Below are 21,108 nucleotides of genomic sequence, written 5' to 3'. Positions count from 1 at the left end.
TTCTGTCGCGAAGCTCAGCAAAGGTGCGGAGGGGCACGCCGCAACTCGCTGCCGTCGCAGTTACGGCTCCGGGGGCCTGGAACCGAGGTGCCGCCGGCACCTACTTCGAGGAAGAGGGGCAGCAGCTCCCCCGCGCCCAGCACCCTCTGGCTGCTGCTGCCGCTCCGCACCCCGCTTCCCGGCAGCGGGAGGGATGGGAACCGGGCGCTTTTACTTTCATTCTGAGGGGGAAATGGAAAATAAAAGCAAACCCTGGAATTTCCCCGGACATCACCGCGGGTTTAAAAGGACACCGGGCGGCACCGCGCCACCACAAGCAGGCAAGACGGCGGAGCTGGTGAGCAGATAGTGCAGCTGGGGATTGGGGGGGGGGGAAGGGGAAGGGTGCAGAGCACAGCCCAGCCCAGCCCAGCCCAGGCGCAGGTGGAGTAGGGCTACCCGCGGAGCTCTAACCTCCGAGAGGCGCGGTGCGGTGAGGTGCTCGCTCCTTACCATGGATCATGGTCCGCGGAGAGGGTGGCAGGGAGCTGCGCCAGCGGCTCCGCGGTCATGGTGGCGGCGGCGAGCCGCCCATGGTGGCTGCAGCCCACGGGGCACCGCGCAGGGCGGGAGCGAGAGGAGTCGTGGAGACCGGACAGGGCTCAGCAGCCCCCCGCAGCTTGCCTGCCCGGGGAGGGGGTCACGGCGCTGTCAGATGTGGCTGCGGGACGGGCGGACTTGGCTTTTCCCATGGGGCTTCCGCTGGCGGCAGCTACTTTCACTTTCTGCTCCGCCGGCAGCCGCGGTGCTCCCCGCCGTGGGTCCGGGCTCCGTGGCCTCAGCACGGCGAGGCGGGCGCGGACGGCTGGCGGGCCGCCAAGGCAGGAGGCATCCGCGCTCCGCCGCCGTGGAGGTCGGCAAGGTGCTCCTGGTAGCAGCGGCCGGGGTAAAAGCAGAAGAGGGAGGTAGCGGCGTGCGGCGTCGGGATCCCCGCAGGCGGGACGGCAGGAGCTGTGGCAGGGCCGTAGCGCGCCGGGGGGTGTTACATAGAGCCCCGGCTACACGCCCAGTGCCGGCCGGAGAGGGAAGGATGGACCTTGGCAGTGTGCGTGGAAAGAGCCGCTCATCCGCGGGGAGCCAGTCCTTCAGACGATCCCAAAGCACAAAAACTGAAGAGAGGGCGGATAAACCCCACCCCAACCGTGTTCTGGAATCGGCCTTTTAGAGGAGAGGGAGTTGCGATCTTGAGCTGCTTCACAGTGCCCTGTCCCGGAGTGAGACTGCCAGGAGAGAACCCTCCCAGTCAGGCTTGCCACAGGCTGGTGGCAGCAAGTCACAAATGCAAGGTGGATGCATGGGTGTCTGCAGGCTTCACCCTCTGTCCCCACCACCGACAGATCATCTTGGGGAAGTTGGGAGGCTGGTGAAAAGTCTGGAGAATAGGTCTTGTGAGGAGCAGCTGAAGGAACTGGGGTTGTTCAGCCTGGAGAAAAGGAGCTTGAGGAGAGACCTTCAGGCTCTCTACAGCTACCTGAAAGGAGGTTGTAGTGAGATGGGTGCTGGTCTCTTCTTGCTGGTAACAAGTGATAGGACAAGTTGCAACAGGGGAGGTTTGGATTGGATATTAGGAACAATTTCTTCACTGAACAGGTTGTCAGGCACTGGAACAAGCTGCCAAGCAAGGGAGGCAGGCTCAGGAGGTTGGATCATTATTCCTGAAGGGATTTAAAAGATGTGGTGCTGAGGGACATAGTTTAGCAGCAGTCTTGATAGTGTTAAGTAATGGTTGTACTCAATAAGCTTAAAGGTCTTTCCCAGCCTAAACAATTCTATTATTAAGACAGTGAATGGCACAGGAGTGTATTTCAGTGTAGAAGAAGCTCAGATTCTCAAAGACATCTGTAGCCAGATGTGGTTTTTCAGGTTAATCCAGCATGCAAAAATTGATGCTTTGGTGCAGGTGAAAAGGCTTGGAAGGAAATAAGGTAGGAAATGTCTTTGTAGCATCCCCTGCACATCTTCCACCCAACATACTTTTTTGAGTTCTGAGTTCTGTATCACTTTTCTGTGCTCTGTGAGCACAGAGAGCCGATTCCATAACCCCCTTCCCTTCTCCTAATGGTGTTTATCTGAGTGGGGATAGGTACCAGAGTGTGAATAAGACAGAGGAAATATATGGAGTTGGCTAAGGTGCAGACTGCTCATGATGGTTTCATCCCATTCTTTCATGCTGGAATTGTGCCATTATGAGGAAGCTTTTAGCCCTCTTTGCTTATCTCTGCACTGCAGTGTGGTTTGGATTGGGTTATACGTTTCTGATAAGTTTTTCTTTGGAAAAAAACTAATCCTTCTGCAGAAGTATTCTCACAAGATTAAAGAGTGAGAGTGTCTTCCACCCCTTCAGCCTTGAGCAGCTTGACTTTTAGCAGTAATTTCACATCACTACTGTACTGTTCGGGCAGTGATCAATATCAACACAGCTCCATACAAAGGGCAAGCATCTGTCCTTGCTGCATCCCTTAACACATGCCAGATTGGATGTGATGGATGGCTCAGATCTTGAATTTGGACAAGGATTTTGCCTCACTAATTAGCTACATCATCCAGCTCTTAGATGTGTGCTGTTATCACTGCTTTCTAAAATTTCTTGTCTTCTTTTCCCTCTTCTGCCAGACACTGCCTGAAAACATCCCTCCATGCACATCCGCATTTTGCTGGGATGTGCAGGTCAGGGATGATACAGGACTCTTCTTTAAGGTGGGGAGGAGGGGAATAGCACCTGGTGTAACGAGGGAAAATTTATAGCTAGCTGTTTCTAGGGCCTGACACTTAGATACTGGCACTTCCAAAACTCAAATGCTTTGAAAAAGCTGCACTATAAAGCTCCACTCATGCAAAACCATATCCACAAGATCAGCTTTCTTTCCAAGCAGGCAGGCAGTTCTGCTGATTTCTCATGTGTGCTCACAACAGGAGGGATTTTATGCAGATGCTAGCAAATTATCAGGCTGTAAAACAGAAAGGAACACTTCTCTAGGTGCCATCGTGCTGCCAGTTTTCTGCCTGAAACATCAGGAAGCCTGATTATTGCTCCCAGTTAAATTTTAAACCAGTAGTGCAATTGATGGAAGGAGCCAGTGTAGCAGTTCTGTGGTTAGTGGTAACAGAATGGTTTGGGTTGGAAGGGACCTTAAAGATCATCTATTTAACATGACTGTGACAGGTGACACTGGAGCATTGATAAGAATTTTTTCTTCAGTAGTGGCAGGGTTTTGTCTGCTGTTTGCTAAGATGAAGAGTCTGTCTATTGAATGTGTGCAGAACTCTTTCTTTATTCAGAGTAGTGATTTGTACATTGGCCCTAATCAGGTATTTAGATCCCTGCTTGATGACCCAATCCTGGACTGTGGCATAATCTTAGAACAGAATAGAATAGAATAAACCAGGCTGGAAGAGACCTTCAAGATCATCGAGTCCAACCCACCATCCAACACCATCTAATCTAGTCTCAAGCTGCGCCAGGGGAGGTTTAGGCTGGATGTTAGGAAGAAGTTCTTCATAGAAAGAGTGATTTGCCATTGGAATGGGCTGCCCAGGAGGTAGTGAAGTCACCATCACTGGAGGTGTTTAGGAAGAGACTGAATGGGGTGCTTGGTGCCATGGTTTAGTTGATTAGTGTTGGGTGATAGGTTGGACTCGACGATCTCAAAGGTCTGTTCCAACCTGGTTAAGTTCAGTTCTATTCTATTCTATTCTATTCTATTCTATTCTATTCTATTCTATTCTATTCTATTCTATTCTATTCTATTCTATTCTATTCTACAAATATTATGTTTACAATCCATTTTAATCAGAAATTCAGGATCCTGAAAGAAGAAAAGTTTATCCCATCTGAGCTGACTGACACCAGCTTGCCCATTCCGTGAAGTGCAGTTGGTGCCCCACTGTAAACAGAGAGCTCTCCCTCTCAACTTGAATTAAGCTGTGGTTTGACTGGGGCTAAAACCTTTGGGGAGTGAATAAAGCTGAAATACTCCTGCAAAATTTTCCAGGCTTTAGGTGCTGTATTTCTCTGTAATACCTCACCAATTGATAAGGCTGTTTGCTTTAATAAGAGACGTATTAGTTTCACTATGTTAATAATTTGACTAAAATTGCAAGTACGAATCTTCTGGGAAGATTTAGTCTAAGCAGGGGCCTTAGTGCACATGTCTGCAGCTGTCTATTTGACACAGCTTTCAGAAATAAGGTTTAAAACCATGAGAAGAAGGTGCTGCAAATCACATAGCTAGCATCCAAAAGGCACCACCAGTTTTATCTGTTTGTGGCTCAACATAACCAGTAGTGCCGTTCAGTACATTTTCCAAAGACAGTTTCTCTCAACAGGTTTCAGTTTAAAGACCCAGTTGTCTCCTGACCCAGTCACAGTTCTTCATAGAAAGCTGCTATTTTGTTACTACATGTTAACCTCCACCAGAATACCAGTGTTCCTGAGCAGCTATGTGATGGCAAGGCACGTGATTTCTTGTTAAGGTTCAGCCCTTGCAAGACGTAATTGCTTCTGGGAATGCTGCTGTCTTTCTGCAGCTGTTGCTTGTCGTCTTGAAAAGTTGTCGTGTCCACGACTTTGAATTTGCTGTTAGGCTGCTTGTACCGTTAGTGCATGATTGCTTTATTGGGTGCAATTAGTTGACAAGTCATAAATGTTTTGATTTTATTTTTTCATACGTGCTGCAGTTGCCACAAACTGGTGGAACTCAGGAAAGGGAGGACACTGTTGTCAGTGTTCTTGTTTTCAAGACTGAATGTGTCTGGTACTTAAATTATTCTCATCTAACTAGGAAATGATGGGGAGAAGAAGAGACATACTTCCTACTACCCCACCTTCCACAACCCAATCCCATGAGAGGAATCCTACTTAAATGGGATTTGGAATTGAATTGATTGAGCACCCAAAACTTTCAGTGATACTCAGGTCTGGGAAGTTACAGTATCACAGTATCACCAAGGTTGAAAGAGACCTCAAGGATCATCAGTCCAACCTGTCACCACAGACCTCATGACTAGACCATGGCACCAAGTGCCACGTCCAGTCTCCTCTTGAACACCTCCAGGGATGGTGACTCCACCACCTCCCTGGGCAGCACATTCCAATGACGAATGACTCTCTCGGTGAAGAACTTTCTCCTCACCTCGAGCCTAAACTTCCCCTGGCGCAGCTTGAGACTGTGTCCCCTTGTTCTGGTGCTGGTTGCCTGGAAGAAGAGACCAACCCCTTCCTGGCTACAACCACCTTTCAGATAGTTGCAGAGGGCAATGGGGTCACCCCTGAGCCTCCTCTTCTCCAGGCTAAACAATCCCAGCTCCCTCAGCCTCTTGGTTTCTGTCATATTTAAGCAAGACAAAGGCACCTAATTTAGTCCTTGCAGCAGGACAGCCATTCTGGGTGAGCATCCGTTGAATTACCATCGCTGCTTTTACAGCACAAATCATTTGTCCTGACATTGGGATGCATGCTGGAAAAAGAAACCAGGAAAAAAACCCCACCACGAGCTGTCTGAAATGCTGCATTCTTTTCATGCAGAATTATAGATTATGGTTATGTTTGCTCAAATGTAAGGGTTTTTTTTCCCCCTTCTTTTTTCATTTGGGTTTTTTTTTGTGTCCTCAGTTTGCTCTGTTTCGTTTGATTTGTTTGGGGATTTTTGTTTGTTTTGTTTTGGTTGGTTGGTTGTGGGTTGCTGTTTGTTTGCTTGTTTGTTTGTTTTTAGAAGACTCCAAAGTAATTTTCCCAGTGGAGGTTAGGAGAGGGGAAAAAAAAATATTGCTTTGGAACTATTAAGATAAGAATCATGGCTGTGTGGCAGGCTCACCGGAAACTTTTGTTATCAAGCTGTGGAAACATTTATTCCTTCAGCAGTAGGTGGTAGTTATTTTATCTTCCTGTCTTGCACTACAGGAAGATGCCAATAAAGATTTTATCAAGAGCTGCATTGCCCAGTAAAGGGATTTTGATAAATCACCACGGGGAAGGAGGAGTTTTCTAAAAGCAGCACTACCAGTGCTGAGGAGATGGTGTGGGAGCCAGGCTCCTTGCTCCTGGCTGCCAGGGGTGGTACCCACGTTCCTGGCCATGACCGCTGGGTGTGTAAGTCACGTCACCTGCTTGCATCAAGTCTGTGGCAATGAGAGGCTTTTAAGTGGGGCTGTCCTCATCTCCAAGTAGAGATCTGTGAGCTGGCTGCTGTTTGTTTTGGTGCTTTGCATAGGAGTCTCAAATGTGGGTGCTGTGGTTTAGCCCCAGCAAAAGACAAATTAGGAAAATCCTACTTCAGAGAGACACAGAAGAAAGAAAGGCTTGGGGTGGGTGGTGGTGGTGGTGGTGTGTTTTCTGTCAATGCATTTTCTTTTGCTTTTCCTGCTTTAAAAAGTGCATTTTCAGGGGTGGGCAGAGGTTTGGTAGCAGCAAAAGTCTTTACAGATACTTATCCCATATTGAAATGCTGACAATTTAATTGCATTCCAGGCTCTTAGAGGTTCATTTGGCTTCGGTGTGGTGCTTATAAGAATTGGGTTTTTTTTCCCCAGAAGTATAATTTATTATGTTTTTATAATTTGTGGCTATTTTTAAAGGGTGGCTCTTTTTTTACAATGTTAGATGTACAAGTACAAGAAAGTATTTGTTGAACTACTTATTCTTCTCCTCTCTTCCCTCCTTTTCTTCAGTGCCCGTTACTTGTATTGAGAAAGTGTAGCTAGCGAGTAAAAGACAGTGGCAAATGTCCCTAAAATATTACTTCATTTCTTTTCACTTTTTCCTTTTTTTCCCTTTTCTTTCCTTTTCTTTCCTTTTCTTTCCTTTTCTTTCCTTTTCTTTCCTTTTCTTTCCTTTTCTTTCCTTTTCTTTCCTTTTCTTTCCTTTTCTTTCCTTTTCTTTATCTTGCTATTACTGTTTTTTAAGAGAGCTAAGAGTTTTCCTCTCGGTCTTAAAAGCAGGCAGAAGATCACCCTGGAAAGTGACAACAACCTCGGTGGCTGTTGTACCAGGGAGTACAATTAAATCTCAGCAGTTTTGTAGAACCAGAATCTTATTTGAGGACCAAAGTTTCAGGTCTTCAGGCTTGGAAAAATATTGCAAGGTGCTGATGGTTCTTTTCTCTTTGCCTTGGGTGTATATTAATGTATCTTTGTGTCCTGTCACCACCGTTCTGATGAAGACTTTAGGTGTGTTACTAAATTCATTGAAAACCTCTGTGTGTGTGTGTGTGTGTAAAATCCCTCTGAGTAAATGCCTGTTTTAAGAAAGGATATTCTGAGATTTTCATTCATAACAAAAAGCTGACTAAATTCTCCAAGTGCAGACCCACACTTAAATCTGATAACTTTTGTGAGCTTCAGACTTTTTTTCTGCCTCTTCAGTTCACCATGCCTTCCCCGACTTGACAACTTTTAATTAGCTTCTTTACTTGTTTAATTCCATGCACTTAAAAAAATACCTTCCAAAATGCACTCTTTCCTACCAGGAAGCTGCTTTTATTGCATGCTAGTAAACTGTCTTGACAAGGGAGTATGCTGTTAAAATGATTTCTTTTAAAGAGCACTTGATTGATAGGAAATGTTTTAAACAGAGGTCACGTATTGTTAAGTGGAGGTTTTGTGGGCCAGATAGATAACTACAAGCCCTGATTCCAGCACACCTAACTTAGATTTTTAAGTGAAAGATTTGGTTTCAGCCTTGAAGCTCAGCTGCTAGCAGAGCATCTCCACACTGAAGCTTTGACTTATCCCTGACATTTATTTTGTTGCTGACTGGAGTTACCCTAACACCATTCCAAACACATCTCTGTCTCTGAAGATCCCCCCCCTCCCCTTACAGATGTGTCTTTCTGCCTAGTTTGCAGCGAGTGTGGGATCTGTGCATGGTTAGAGTCGGGGTGGGGGTGTGGTTAGAAAGGAAGTACAGTTAACAGTTAAAATCTAATGTGCTAATGCAGTTTACCTGATAAACATCACTTGGCAAAGTGAAATGGTACATGCTGGGACTTAATGATGTTTTCTTTTTGATGTTTTGGTTTTTTTGTGGGTTGGTTGTTTTTTTTTACAGAGAAAGTTCACCTAAATATTGCATTAGGACCCAGCAAATGCATTTCATCAAAGCAGGCTGCAAGCGCTGCGGGTTTTGTGTGCTGATAACCATTTTGAAGGGCTGAGCTGGAATCAGTGGGTGGGTATGTGTGTGCTTGTCTGTGCTGGTTGAGCCTTTCAGTGCCTTTGATTTCTGTTCTTCAGCAGAGGTAACAACACTGGCCTTTCGAAGGTCTCAGGTCACCTGAATTGGAAACACGTGAACAGCTATAAATTGTCCTGACCTACAAAAGTGGATCAAATAATGACGTGAACTCTGAAAAATCAGAACTGAGTGAGGGGCCAACAGTTGCCTTTTTAATTGTTTTAAATGCCATTCAGAACTGGCTTTCAGAGTACTCAGTTATTTTCAGGACATTTGGCACCCAGTGGGTGCATTTTTCCATATGATGGTGAAAGGTCGTGGTTGACTGGACTCCCTTTGCCTCGCAGCACTTCTGATCAATGAGTCTTTAATAACCTGTTGTGATTTCAGAAACATAGTCTAGAGTGCCTGACTTTGCAGTGAGGATTTGAGATTAAAAGTGCATTTAATCTTGAAGGAACAACAGCACTAGCAGAAGCAGCTAATGAAGGTTTGTAGTTGTTATCCCTGGCTTATTCACTTGCTTTCTGGGCTGTTCAGTTTTGGAAGGACAAATAACTTGCTAGTAATTCACAGGCCATTTCCCAGGCAGAGTCCCATGTTGGCACCTGCTTTTATTTGGTGTGTTTTTACGTGTGTGTTGAGGGGCTGTGGCATTTTTCAGTGTGTGTCACACCCAATGCTGTCTGTTATCTCGTCTGACCCTTCTGATACAATTCAGTGCCTTTTATTGGTGTATGATTAAGATTAGGACATGGCTGTGAGCAAGGCAGCTGAGCATGTTTTTAGGTAAGACTGTGTGACTGGGATGTTCAAGATGAATGGGGATTGCCACTGGGGGGGGGGGGGGCATGGTCCTCTTTTACAGCACTAGTCCAGTACTGGCAACCTGGGCCTCTAAATTAGGACCAGTTTCACAATGTTGTAGAGCTGCCACATCTTCTTTCATGGATGCATAGTCCTGCAGACATCATGGCATCATATATTCTGTCTTCAGTTACTTCTTGGGAGCACCCTAGAAAGATCTCCGGGCCGTAATGTTCTCACATTTCTGTTATCACCTTGAAGATCATCTAGTCCAAACCCCACTGTCATGGGCAGGGACACCTCCTACCACACCAGATTGATCAAGGCTCCGTTCATCCTACCTTGGAACACTTCCAGGCTTGGAACCTCCACAACTACTCTGCACAACCACTCTGCACAACCTGTTCCAGTGGCTCCCCACCCTCATGGTAAAGGCTTTCTTCCTAATGGTTAATTTCTTAATCCAGTTTGAAGCCATTATCTCTTGTCCTGTCACTCCATACCTTTGTAAAAAGTCCCACTCCAGCTCCTCTGCAGCCCCCTGCTACAGGTCTCCCTGGAGCCTTTTCTTCTCCAGGCTGAGCAACCCCAACTTTGATCATTTAAGGTACTACTGGTGCACCCATACTTGGTGGTGGGGTACTCCTTGGCAAAACACCAGTCTCAAGTCTATGTGGCATTCTTCTTACAGTTATCCTGGCCCAACTCAACATTCCTTTTCCCCTGCTCTACAAGGATCTTACCTGAATGCAAGCATTACCCAGTGGTGCTCCTAACCTGGCCAAAGTGCCTTGCCCAGTGTTTATTGGTGTATACACTTGCAGGTCAAAACCTCAAGCATTTGCTTCCATGGATTTGGGGTGAGGCATTCAGGAGGTGCTTGGACAGCTTTGTCTGGCTGCAGATCCTGGGACACAAGCTCAAACTGCTGTCCTCTCCATTTTCCCATTGTGTAAACCTCCCCACTGGGAACAGCCTCTCAGCTATAACTAGAGGTCGAGGTTACTCTTAGTTTGACAAGAAGACGACATGAGAACTTCCTGGACTATTGTGGATTTTGGAAGAGGTTCTAGAGAATTGAGTTTCTAGGAGAAAGGATACAAAGACAATGCCAAATGTTCTAATTCTGCTAAAAGGAAAAACAATGAGTCTTTATTGTTATATAAACCAGAACATCTTGGCTCTTAGCACTTAGTAGACAGAGAATGTGCCCATGAAATGTGGACTCAAGGTCTCAATGCGTTATGAAGAACTTCATTGTCCCCATGGCAGCTGGTGACCATCCTCTCCTGCTGCTTCAGCTCAAGTGAGTAAAAGAGCAGAAACAAACTTGTGTTTTCTGTTGCAAAATTGTTGAAAAGCCCAGTCTGTCTCAGCAGCAGTGTTTGAGCTGACAGATGAGTGCATACCTGACTCCAGAGCTAACATGACAAAAAAAGCTTGGACTGAGATACCATCAGTGTTTTCCCTTGAAACTGGACTCCATAAAGAACAAGGTGAAGATATGCTGGTGTGTTACCACCACCAGTTAAACTCCATCTCCCACACCTGATCTCTCTCAGGCTAGGTTCTTGGTGCACTCTGTCCTCTGGATGTTAGTGTGCACAGAGGTTACCAGCAGTTGTCTAGTGCTAGCAATTATGAGTTTTCCCACTCCTGAAAAGATTGTCAGCCTCTTCCTGTTCACACTCATTGACTCTGTCAAAAGGTATCTTCTTAGCCCTTGCCCTGCAAGTTACCTATAACCCCACTTCCATCCTACAGGGAGCTTTCAAGCTTATCTCCATGGAGATCTACCCAGGCAGTCAGGAAAATTGTGGTCAGAACAAGACAGGACAGCCCCATTAGGGAGAGGTAACAGGAGGACATCCTTTTGGAGGTCTTCCAACATGAGCTTCAGGAAGCCATCAAGGCATTTTCCCTAAGGCATGTCTGTAGAGAATCGGATGGGATCCCTGCTTCCAACCTTTTGCTTTCTGAATTCAGTGGGATACCTCCCTCCCAGGTCCTTTTGGTGCCACTTAAATCTATTCTTCTCCTTTTCTAAAAGCATTTTGAAGGCTCCCAGGTCCAGAAATGTAAAAAGTGTTCAGGATTGTCAAGGTTGGAATCACTGCTGCTAAACCCTTGAGCACAGCTTGGATGAGCGCCTTGGGAAGAACCAGAGAGAGTATGCAAAGGCAGGACAGGGCCACACCAGCAGGAAACAAACTTAGTAATTACTTAGGGATGCCTCCCCTGCCTCATCAGCCCTGCATCCAGAGTGTGCACTTGGGATGTGGTGAGGAGGAAATGGCTCTGTATGAATGATAAGGTGGTTGGTGGTCACAGGGAGCTGGGTCTGACAATCTCCCCTTCCAAGGTTGTCTGCCCAGGAGGGTAGAAGGCTCTTTTGCTTTTCCCTCCAAGAAGACTTTGTGAGAATGCTTTGTGGTTATATTGCCCCATGCCAAACAGATCATAAATATTTCAGACTGGTATTTCTCTTACTGTCAAAAAAAAACCCCACCACAACAACAAAACACACAACCAAAAAAACCAAACAAGCAAAACCAACCAACCAACAACTCCCCAAAAACCCAAACCAACAAACAAGTAAAAAAAAGAAAGCAAGAAAAAAAGAAAGCAAGAAGATGAGGTGGGAAGGCCCTGTGCAACATGTTATGAAAGGGCTGGAGATCCTCTTTAATAAACTCCAAGTCTAGCCTGTTAACTTTTTCCTTAGTCAGCTCTCTTAGCTGTCCCTAGGAAGCCTGCCAGAATGAAATGAACCTGGTGATAAACTCTGCAGAGGTAGCTTGAGACACAGGTGAGAGCCTGACTATTATGGCAGGAGATAGGCTGATGGCTGGTTGGGACAGAAGTAGGACCAGCTCATAGCTTGCTTGTGACAGCAACCCCATGGATAACAGCTGGGGTGAAGCTCTGCTCGTGGTCTGCTTTATGTTTGTCTGTCTGAGCCACTGCTCAGCACCTTGACCTCTTGCAGTGTATTGGCATCAGTGCACTCAGGGCAAACAAGGAAATCATTTTTTTAAGGATAAACAAACCAATCCATGCATGTGTGTGCTGGCACCATGGGTGTCAGCCACAGCCAGCTCCCCTGTAGGTTTTTGCTTGTGGAGTTGCATCACTGCCTTTCGTCCTGTTTGAACAGGAGCACCAGACAAATGGGAGGAGGGAGAGGAAGAGAAAAACTGAGTAGGCTGGAAAGGACTCTCATCTTTCCAAACCCAGGCAACTCTCTGCATGTTACTCTGGAGGTGAGACAGGCTTTGGTTGTGCTAATGTGAAGTGACTGCCACGTGCTGCATGTTAATCCAACGGAGCCAGCAGCCAAACAAAATGGTAAGTTGGGTGTGAGGTGTACCTGCAAAAGGGGCAGGCTGGAATGGTGTTGCTAGCATGTATGACATGGAAAGGTTCAGCTTGTGCTGCTCTGGCTCATGGACCATGTGGAGATTTCTGACACAAGGCTATAAATCTAAGCATCCTACAGAAGCTGGAGGTGCAGTCAGGAGTGCAGGGTGCTTTGGCTCCAGGAGAATGAAGCTGCTGATACAACGATGCCTTGCTCACTAGGGGAGATCTGGCTGCTGGTGCTCCCCACAGCGTTCATGCTTTTTAAAGTCAAATTGTCTGCTTCTTACAATCTGGAAGTACTGGAAGTGAGGGCTGGGATTCACAGATAGCTTTTATTTTTCAGTGTCTCTGTGACAAGTGCCGAAGAGTTAGGAGGTTAAACAAATTTAGACAATACTGATCTGGGAAGAGTAACTAAAGCCTGGTCCACTACGGGAGGCATTTCTGGCTTCTGCTGTTACCAGCATAGCTCACAAATCATACTTTACTAAAAATACCTTCACCCAAAAAAAGGCTGAAGGCTATTTTTATTTTTTTTTTAACTCTTCCAAGGCTGTTTGGAGGAAGGAAAACAAAATAGGCTTGAGAAGGGTTTTGTAAAGCTGGGAAAAGCCCCCCAGGATGGCTGCAGTGATTAGTCTAAACCACACCTAAAATTGATAATCCAACAGCTCCTTGGCTGCTGCTTTATTCTTGTGTCTCTTTACTTTTAAACTCAAGTTTGTTCCCAGCCTGACAATATTACTGAGAGGGCATTTTAGGCAAGTAGTAGGTAAAACCAGGCTAGTTGATTTCTGAAGGGAGGACCAGAGCTGGAGAAAACGGCTTGTTAGGGCATATGTAACTTGTTCACTCTAGCTGCCCACAAGCAGGAGAAAAATTGGCATGGCTCACACAGAGCATTTTAAAAGTTCCAGTTCAAACTTGGTATGATCTGCCAGCTGTAGGAAATGTTTATGTTGGCTTTTGAAGGCATCTGTCAGTGTTTGCTGGCTCTGTCTGTGCGTGCAAATGTTGAAGGGTAACCTTCCCTCTCTGTTTGAGGGTGCTTGCGGTAGAGGTGGAGAAAAGGACCTCTGCTCTGAAGCAGCACGGCAAGCAGATGGCAAAGGCTTGTGGAAAGCACTGCATTTCTCCACAAAGGGCCAAAGAGAAAGTTTTGCATGTGATGGAAACATTTGCCAGCTCTTTCTCATGTTATTTATTATTAGTGTTTTTTTTCCTTTATAAAAAAGCACTTTGATTTCCCTTCTTCTTTTTCACAGAATGGTAGGGGCTAGAAGGGACCTCTGAAAATCATCTAGTCCAACCCCCTTGCTAGAGCAGGGTCACCTGGAGTAAATCACACAGGAGTACATCCAGGTGGATTTCAAGTTCTGGAGAAGGAGATTCCACAGCCTCTCTTAGCAGCCTGCTCCAGTGCTCTGCATCTCTCAAAAGTAAAGACATTTTCCGTATGTTTACATGGAACTTCCTGGGTTCCAGCTTGTGTCCACTGCCCCTTGTCCTGTTGCTGGGCACCACTGACAAGTGTCTGGCTCCACCTTCCTGACTCTTGCTCTTTAAATATTGATAAACATTAATGAAATTCCCTCTCAGTCTGCTCTTCTCCCGGCTGAACAGCCCCAGTCTCAGCCTTTCCTCAGAAAGCAGATGTTGCAGCCCCCCTCAGCATCTTAGTGGCTCTCTGCTGGACTCTCTCCAGTGGTTCATTTTCAGTAACCAATGAAAGTTTTGTTTGCTTTCCCAATTCTGTGCCACCTCTAAGGCAAACAATTTGTCGCAGGGGTATCAATGCAGACTGCTTTCAGACATACATGCTCCTGAATAAATAAGATATGCAAAAAAGACTATTATCTGTATAAGATATGCAAGAAGACTATTACCATTAGAAGTCCCAAGGCTGCAAGACAGTTTATTTGAGCCTGTAGGGTCATAAAGTGATCAGCTGGGAAGCATGATGCTCAGTGAATCCAATGGGGCACAGTGATTAGTAACTGCGTGAGCTGCTGTCACTCAGTGCTGTCATGGACAGTGCTGTGGCTGCCTGCTCAGATCTACCACAGTTGTGCCATCCTAATTGCTCCTTGGTGGAACATGTGGAAAAAGAAGCCTGCAGGGACAATTATTTATTTATTTTTTAAAAGTCTAATAGATCATTTGCCTCTTGCCCTGAAGAAAATGAGGAGAGGCTGAGGGAGCTCGGCTTGCTTAGCCTGGAGAAGAGGAGGCTCAAGGCAGACCTTACTGCTCTCTACAACTACCTGAAGGGAGGTAGTAGCCAGGTGGGGGCTGGTCTCTTCTCCCAGGCAACCAGCACCAGAACAAGAGGACACAGTCTCAAGCTGCACCAGGGGAGGTTTAGGCTGGATGTTAGGAAGAAATTCTTCACAGAGTGATTGGCAATTGGAATGTGCTGCCCAGGGAGGTGGTGGAGTCACCATCACTGGAAGTGTTTAAGAGGAGACTGTATGGGGTGCTTGGTGCCATGGTTTAGTTGATTAGATGGTGTTGGATGATAGATTGGACTCAATGATCTCGAAGATCTTTTCCAACCTGGTCTATCCTATCCTATCCTATCCTATCCTATCCTATCCTATCCTATCCTATCCTATCCTATCCTATCCTATCCTATCCTATCCTATCCTATCCTATCCTATCCTATCCTATCCTACCCTATCCTACCCTATCCTATCCTAAAATGACCCTTTAGGTAGAAGTAGTGCTCTACAGTTTCACAAAGTGGAAGATAATTATGGAATTGGATGACCTCTTGGAGACCAGAAAAATTCGTTATGATACATATGTATTATCTCTAGGGAAGCTTCAAGTCAAACAGTAAGCCCAAACCATCTGAACTCTGCCACTTAGGTATTGAGTAATCCTGCTGGTCATGATGCACCTGATATTTTTCAGTTGAAGTGAACCAAGTACATCTGAAGCTGCCATGTTACTCTGGGTGCTTCTGTAGAACAATAACTGTTTGAGCTGAGAATAAGAAAAAGATATTCCACAGGATATAGTCTTTGCTTTTGACTCCCCTCCTCCTATGGATATGAAATGAATGCAGTCTTGATCTTACCTAAAATCATATTTGAGAATTCTGAGCACATCTTTACCAAAGGAAGCTGAATACATTCAGCAACTTGCAAAAATGAGAATATATCTTCTGTCTCATCTCCAAACCCCAAAATGCCCAATAGTCATCTTCAGCCCTTGTCTTCTATCTCCTAATTCGAGTGGAGTTTAGCTCAGAGGTTGGGAGAGACATGTTATGCAATGCTAGTTTAGTGTGACAGATTTTGGCCAATGCATGCCCCTGAAACTTGGCAGTCTGGGTGGGCTGTGTAGTTCAATTCTGCCCAGACATGTTTACCTTTTTTCTTTGTTAGCTACAAAACATGTCTGAAGGATTACTCCAAAGACAGCTCTGATAACAGGAGCTGTAGTCATAGAATCAATAAGGTTGGAAAAGACCTCAAAGATCATCAAGTTCAACCTGTCACCCAAGACCTCATGCCTACTAAACCATGGCACCAAGTGCCACATCCAATCCCCTCTTGAACACCTCCAGGGATGGTGACTCCACCACCTCCTGGGCAGCACATTCCAATGGCTAGCAACTCTCTCTGTGAAGAACTTTCTCCTCACCTTGAGCCTAAACTTCCCCTGGCACAGCTTGAGACAGTGTCCTCTTGTTCTGGTGCTGGTTGCTAGTCTTGACAATTTCAGTGGCTGATGGCTTATAGTTGTAAATTGCAGTTGGTATGAAACTTCCCCCATAGCTCATTGCTGGCTTAGGTCATAGCATGGTTTATTTGAGAGTATAGCACTCTGACCTCCTCTTGTATGTAGCTATCTGAAATTGGATGTGCTCCATAGATGGATTAGATGACTTTTCATAGTAGTTTAGCTTCTACTCATTTCTTCCAAGTAAGCTTCCCTAATGTGCCATACTTCAGAGGTTTCTTCTTCCAGATCTAGATTCTGCATTCTTGGAAAGAATGCAGTTCGAGAAAATAAACAAAATAACCTGTGGTTCTGTTTCTGAAATACCTATTGTCTTCCTAATTAGTCTTGAAGTTCCATTCAATCTCTTCAGGTTGCTACTCTGAGAGCCTTAGAATTGTTTAGGTTGGAAATGACCTTTAATATCATCAAGTCCAACCATTCTCTAACTCTACCATGTCTCATACTAAACCATTTCCCTCATCACCACAGCCCTGCCTCTTTTATACACCTCCAGGGATGGAGATCCAACCACCTCCCTTGGGAGCTTGTTCTGAGGCTTGACAACCCTTTCAGGGAGGAAGTTTCTTCTAATATCAAGTTGTACCTTCCCTGATGCAGCTTGAGGCTGTTTCCTCTTGTGCTGTCACTTCAAATTGAACCCTGAGTGAGCTGAAGTTTGTTCTTTTAAAGACTAAAACCTTTGTCTTGGATCTAACCTTTGGTGTGCTCATCTGTACCCCAGACCCCATAATATTAATGATCACTGCAGCCAAGCCTGTCAGCAACCAAAATATTACAGAGCATGTTTTCTTGGCTAGTGAGCAGCAAGTCTAGCAGTGCCCCATTTCTGCTTGGCATATCTAACGTTTGTATGAGGAAGGAGTCCTCTAAACACTCCAGCAGTTTGAGGGGTGGTGGGAGAGCTGCTGTGTAGTTCTTCCAGCAGATGTCTGGGTAGTTGAAGTATCCCATAAGAACCAGGTTTTGTTGACCTGAAGATTCCCTCATTGACCCAAGTATTGCTTCATTGATCTCCTTGTCTTGGTTAGGAGGACTATAGCAGATGCCTGCTGTAAGGTCTCCCTTGGAGACAACCTCCCTGATTTTTGACCCACAGGCATTCAATAGGGCTTCCACAATTACCATAGTCAACTTCTATACATTCAAGGTTCTCCTTGATGTAGAGCACAACTCCTCCTCCTCTTCTACCCTGCCTGTCTTGATGAAAGAGCCTATATCCATCAATCACAATCCCCCAGTCGTGTGAGCTGGCCACCATGTTTCAGTCACTCCTATGGTATCATAACTTGCTGAGTGGGCACAGAGCTCTAGTTCCTCCTGCTTGTTTCCCAGACTGCATGCATCAGTGTACCTACACTTTAGGTGGATGGTCTTTTGATTCTCATTGAGGGAAACAGCTGATGCACGTTTAACTCTACTCTGGTTGGCCACTGAAGCTGAGTTACTGACTGGTATACTCTCCAGTTTCCCCTGTTCATTGCTCATGCCCTGTGCATTGGTATTCTCTCTATACAGCCCCACTCCATCCCCATCCCCCTTCATATCTAGTTTAAAGATCTTTCAACCAGCCATGCTAGTCCTTGCCCCCAGATCATTTTTCTTCTTTGAGAAAAGCACTTCCTCTCTGTAGTCAGCAGGCCTGGGGTCTTGTAAAGTAGCCCATGATGAAAGAACCCCAAATCCTGCCAGTGACACCAGCCCTGTAGCCAGGCATTAATCTGCTGGCTTGTCCTGTTCGTGCTCTCATCAAACATAGCTAATGCTGGGTTAGAGGCAAATGCTGCTTGTGCTCCTGATCCCGTCACTGTTTGTCCCAGGGCCCTGAAGTCTTTCTTCATTGCTCTCAGGTTTCTTGCTGAGATTGGATTGTCAATTTGGAAAATCACTAACAGGTAGTAGTGAGATGGATGGACCAGGGCAGGAAGTTTTCTTGGTACATCCTTAACCCTGGCCCCAGGGAGGCAACATACTTCCCTAAAGGAGTGGAAAATTGGCAGCTGGGTGGAAGAAACCCGAAGCCCTGTCTGAAGGAGGGCCTTTAATGTAAACCTCCAGCAGTTGTGCATCAGATAATCAACACGAGAGGGAGAATATTGAAACCCTGAAGTTTGTAGCCAGCCCAGATAGGCAAAGCTGGAGAAAACCAGATGTGGTTTGGTCCCTGTGCACTTGTGTGTGGATTTTTTCTGTACATGGCACTGTGCTATCAGCAGTGTGTGCAGGGGCAGGGCTTAGGGCTCTATCTGAAGCATGTTAACACAGCTGCAGGTTTCTTCCTAATGGTTTTTCCTAATGGAGCAGAACCAGAAGTTGTTTGCCCTTTTCTAAACAGGAAAGGTCAAAAGTGAGTAACACCATAGTGTTGGATTTGTGGGGAGAAATTATGATAGATGGCATTTATGAGCATGCATGATTGTGCATGTGTGAGATTTGCAGAGTTTTAAAGTACTGCTGCTGCTGAAATGGTGTTTTCTGAAGCCCTTTTAATGCCTTTATGTCTCTCAGAAGGTTATTCTGTGGGTTTGAAAAATGTAGTAAAGAATACATTTTTGCAGACATGGAAGCTCTAAATATTTGTTCATTGAAGGCTTTTGGAATCCCTCCTCTGCAGAACACTTACTGGTGGCCTTAAGACAGCTGGCTGGTCATGCTGAGCAGGCGCTGCTCCAAGCGCTAAGTGCTTGCAGGATGGTATCTCATGGGGTGGATATGAATCTTGTGTAACTGCAAATGGAAGCAGTGAGCTTTCTATATCCATGGAGATACAACCCTGTGATAAAAGCATTTGAAAAATTCCATTTTAATATTGAATGAGGATAATGTCCTCTGAGAGAAAAGTGCAGCTACCCAAGGTTTCCTTCTCAATAGAAAAACAACTGAACAAGTTTGAACAAACCATTCTATATGTGGGGGTTTGTGTCCTGTCCCCACCCCCCTATCCACTCTACTCTCAGGATGTTTATACTTAATATTCTTCAGAAGATTACAAACCCAGAGTTTCTGTAGGCTAACTCTTAATTTCTGAACCCCTTCTGAAGAAAGGAGGGACAGCAAAAGTACTCCAGGGGACTTTCTCCTGAGAGGAGGTCAAACACTACTAGAAGTAGCATAACTATGAGTTCTGTGTATTGCACCAGCTTTGCAAAACAGGGGTGCAGGAAGGGATCCTAGAGCTCAGGGAGGATGGGTCCTTGTCCTTCTGACTCTGAGCTCCAATCCTCCAAGTTTCTCTCAAACAGGAAAGGATTCCTCTGACAAGCTTCCTTTAAATAAAGGATTGGAAAATAGAAAATTGCCCTGAGGTGGAAGGGGCATAAACAGAAAAGGATTTCACTGCTTCAGTGCAACCTCATGTACCAGAGTTGTTTATAGATTTTTAGGTTATAAAACAGAAAACAGAAGCAGATTCTTCCAAATTTGGATATACTGCCAGATTATCATCTTTCAGTATGAATTCTTAGAAGTATAACAAGCTGTCAGCAGGGGATAAAAAATATGTTCTTGTTCAAAAGATACATGTGAGGGATACAACACTGAATAGTTAAGAGTTCCCAGAAAGAGAGTCAAGAAATGAATCAGCAAGCATGGAGAAAGGAGAGTTGAAAGGTCAAAGATCTCTCTGTTATGGGATGAGGACAGACTGAAGGAGTTGGGGCTGTTCAGTCTGTAACAGAGAAGGCTCCGAAGTGAGCCTTCCGGTATCTGAAGGGGGCCTACAGGAAGGCTGGGGAGGGACTTCTCAGGATCTCAGGCAGTGATAGGACTAGGGGGAATGGAATGAAGCTGGAGGTGGGGAGATTCAGGCTGGATGTGAGGAGGAGGTTCTTCACCATGAGAGTGGTGAAGCCCTGGAATGGGTTGCCCAGGGAGGTGGTCGAGGCCCTGTCCCTGGAGGTGTTTAAGCCCAGGCTGGATGAGGCTCTGGCCAGGCTGATCTAGTGTGGGGTGTCCCTGCCCATGGCAGGGGGGTTGGAACTAGATGATCCTTGTGGTCCTTTCCAACCCTGACTGATTCTATGATTCTGTGATTCTATGAGAGGGGTTTCTTTCTTGTCTTTGATTTCAGCCCCCTCACCTTTCTCAGGCTACCCTGTGGCTTACTTGTGGGATGGTAGTGATTAGAGCTATCTGATTATTCAGAAGTGAGAAAACAAAGACATGCCATCAAATAAATGATGTAGTATCCTTGTCTTCTTTTTTTTATGACTTTCATTTGTTTAAAGATAATATTGTAATATATTAATATATTTTTTGCTTTCTGTTCCCAGTCTTCTTTCTTTCCATTCTTTTAAGCTATCTGATGTACCTTCAAATGAAAGATAAACAGAATTTTTACTTGTTATTTCATAGAATTACAGAATCACTAAGGTTGGAAAAGACCTCTAGGAGCATAGAGTCCAGCTGTAACCCAACTACCATGAGCACTAAACTATATTGTGAAGCACCACATGTACACACTCTTTGAACACCTCCAGGGATGGCAACTCCACCACCTCCCTGGGCAGCCTGTTCCAATGCCTCACCACTCTTTCAGTTAAAGAAATTCCTCCTAATATTCAATTAAACCTCCCCTGGCACAACTTAAGCCCATTTAGTCTCTTCCTGTCTCTATTTACTTGGGAGAAGAGACCAACCCTGGCCTCGCTACAACATACTCTTACTTTTTTTGCTGTAGGTGAAGTGCAAGTTTCTAGACTTTATACCAACACTCCTAATTTTTACAGGGGGGTGGTGTTTCTGCCTCTGCTTTGAGATATCTGGAAATGATTTTTTGTAAGGAGGTATGTCTGTAATTTACACCATTAAGAGGCATTGTCCTTCTGGAGTGACAGAATTCGTAGCAGCAGTGGAGAAGCAGGACGTTGTGTGAGACAATATTTAAGGCGCCCTCAAACGAATATTGCTTGAAGTGGTTTGAAAATCAGAGCTTGCATTGTCTGCAGACCTGAAAGACAGAGAAAGTCCTGAGCAAACAG

The 21,108-nt window shown here is 45.4% G+C and overlaps 1 protein-coding gene and 1 long non-coding RNA gene across 3 annotated transcripts in view; one reads left to right on the top strand and one right to left on the bottom strand.

Moving 5' to 3' along the window:
* IL7 (interleukin 7) overlaps positions 1-21,108 on the bottom strand; it is a 121,807-nt gene that overhangs the window by 8,879 nt on the left and 91,820 nt on the right. Inside the window, exon 1 of one of the 2 annotated variants that reach the window (XM_068158602.1) lies at positions 493-1,236. The exons of the other annotated variant lie outside the window; for it this stretch is intronic. Within the exon in view, the coding sequence (XP_068014703.1) occupies positions 493-502 (10 nt within the window). The 5' untranslated portion in view covers positions 503-1,236. Of the gene's footprint in view, positions 1-492; positions 1,237-21,108 lie in introns of those variants that run through there. 2 annotated transcript variants of the gene reach the window in all.
* Positions 10,938-21,108, top strand: part of LOC137451243 (uncharacterized) — a 102,003-nt gene continuing 91,832 nt past the window's right edge. The window contains exon 1 of the long non-coding RNA XR_010989748.1: positions 10,938-12,364. This is a non-coding gene — a long non-coding RNA (uncharacterized lncRNA). The remainder of the gene's footprint in view (positions 12,365-21,108) is intronic.

The sequence above is a fragment of the Melanerpes formicivorus genome, unplaced genomic scaffold (assembly GCF_026170545.1).
Source record: "Melanerpes formicivorus ecotype bairdi unplaced genomic scaffold, bMelFor1.0.p_v2 SCAF_40, whole genome shotgun sequence".
NCBI classification, from domain to species: domain Eukaryota; kingdom Metazoa; phylum Chordata; class Aves; order Piciformes; family Picidae; genus Melanerpes; species Melanerpes formicivorus.
The sequence above is the reverse complement of the archived record's forward strand: the minus strand, read 5'-3'. Positions and strand labels throughout refer to the sequence as shown.